This window comes from Austrofundulus limnaeus, unplaced genomic scaffold (genome assembly GCF_001266775.1).
Source record: "Austrofundulus limnaeus strain Quisiro unplaced genomic scaffold, Austrofundulus_limnaeus-1.0 Scaffold686, whole genome shotgun sequence".
Classification (NCBI taxonomy): domain Eukaryota; kingdom Metazoa; phylum Chordata; class Actinopteri; order Cyprinodontiformes; family Rivulidae; genus Austrofundulus; species Austrofundulus limnaeus.
In genome coordinates, this window is record NW_013953088.1 from 173,892 (window position 1) to 175,194 (window position 1,303).

A 1,303-nucleotide genomic window follows, 5' to 3' on the forward strand; every position below is an offset into this window, starting at 1 on the left:
TTTGTTTGTTTGTTTGTTTGTTTGTTTGTTTGTTTGTTTGTTTGTTTGTTTGTTTGTTTGTTGCACTACCTCACAAAGGTTTTGTAAGCTCATTATAATTGTAGTGTTTTGTTTAAACTGTGTTGAATGAGACTTTTATTTAGAAATATCTATTTACCGAAACAGGACAAGTCACCACAAGTTATGCAAGTTGATGGTGATTTTGCGCGGGTGCATTTTTAACTATATTTCTTTAAATTATGTATATATACAGTATATATATCTCTACGCTCTGATATGTTTATGCCGAAGCTGAATTAAAGTAACTCCCATATAATGGTGAATGTGTGTTTAGTATAATAAACAGATGAATCTATTGCTAAACTGGCACAATAGTAATTAACATCTTTTGCAAGGGAATGCAAAAGAAAAAAAATCGCCTGATGTCCCCTGACAAGCACTGCACAATCCACCTTAAATTAAAATAACCTGCTGCTTTAAGGTAAATATTCACAGTACAGCTGTACAGCTGGTGTAGTTTCTCAGTTATCCAGAACGTAGTAAATTCAAAGGAAAACAAAAACTTCTCCTTCTTAAAAAGCTTTCTAACATGTATATAAAAGTTTTTAAAAAGTGTATTTAAAAAAAGCTTCATCTTGCTGTCACAGTGTGAAGGAAAGGTCTCTCACCGTCCATCTGTGGCGTCTCCAGCATTTCAACAGGGCTGCCTTGGATGAGGAACACCTCCACACGAGGAAACATAGCTGACAGACCCACCATGTCCAGGTAGTCCTGAGGGAAGACATGACAGTTTAGTCTGCTTAAAAAATAAAAGTCAATCTGGATTTATTCTTTTTAAACTCCCGTTTAACGTATTTCATAACAAATAATACCTCCAGCTGTGGCATTGGCTTTGGTAGATGTTCAAGGCACTGCAGCATCTGGTCAAGAATCTCAGATCCTGTGAAAACATGGAACAAAAACCATGAAATACACAGATGTTATCTGAGCCCTAATCATCCCACGTTACCCATACCTTGAGTCTGAAAGGTGTCGGACTCTTCTGGACTACAGCCTTGACCTAACTGTTCCTGGAACTGTAAAACAAGAAATACGCTTCATAAGATGAATAAAAATGAAAATGCACATAAATATGTTTCTACGTCAGGCTCCTAAACATTCGGTGTATTTTCTGCAGTGACTTTTTAAGTTGCTTTATAATGACACAATAAATGAAAACATAACAAATGTACTTCATGTATAAAAATGTTCATTTTGTTTAAAAGTAAAATTACTTTTATTTTAATTTTAATGGCAGCGGGCA

General features: G+C 35.1%; 1 protein-coding gene across 1 annotated transcript in view; it reads right to left on the reverse strand.

The window, feature by feature from the left end:
- si:ch211-218d20.15 (uncharacterized) overlaps positions 1-1,303 on the reverse strand; it is a gene marked incomplete at its 5' end in the record, with an annotated part of 15,143 nt that overhangs the window by 8,965 nt on the left and 4,875 nt on the right. The window contains 3 exon segments of the mRNA XM_014027816.1: positions 669-771; positions 873-940; positions 1,016-1,076. Of these exon segments, the coding sequence (XP_013883270.1) occupies positions 669-771; positions 873-940; positions 1,016-1,076 (232 nt within the window).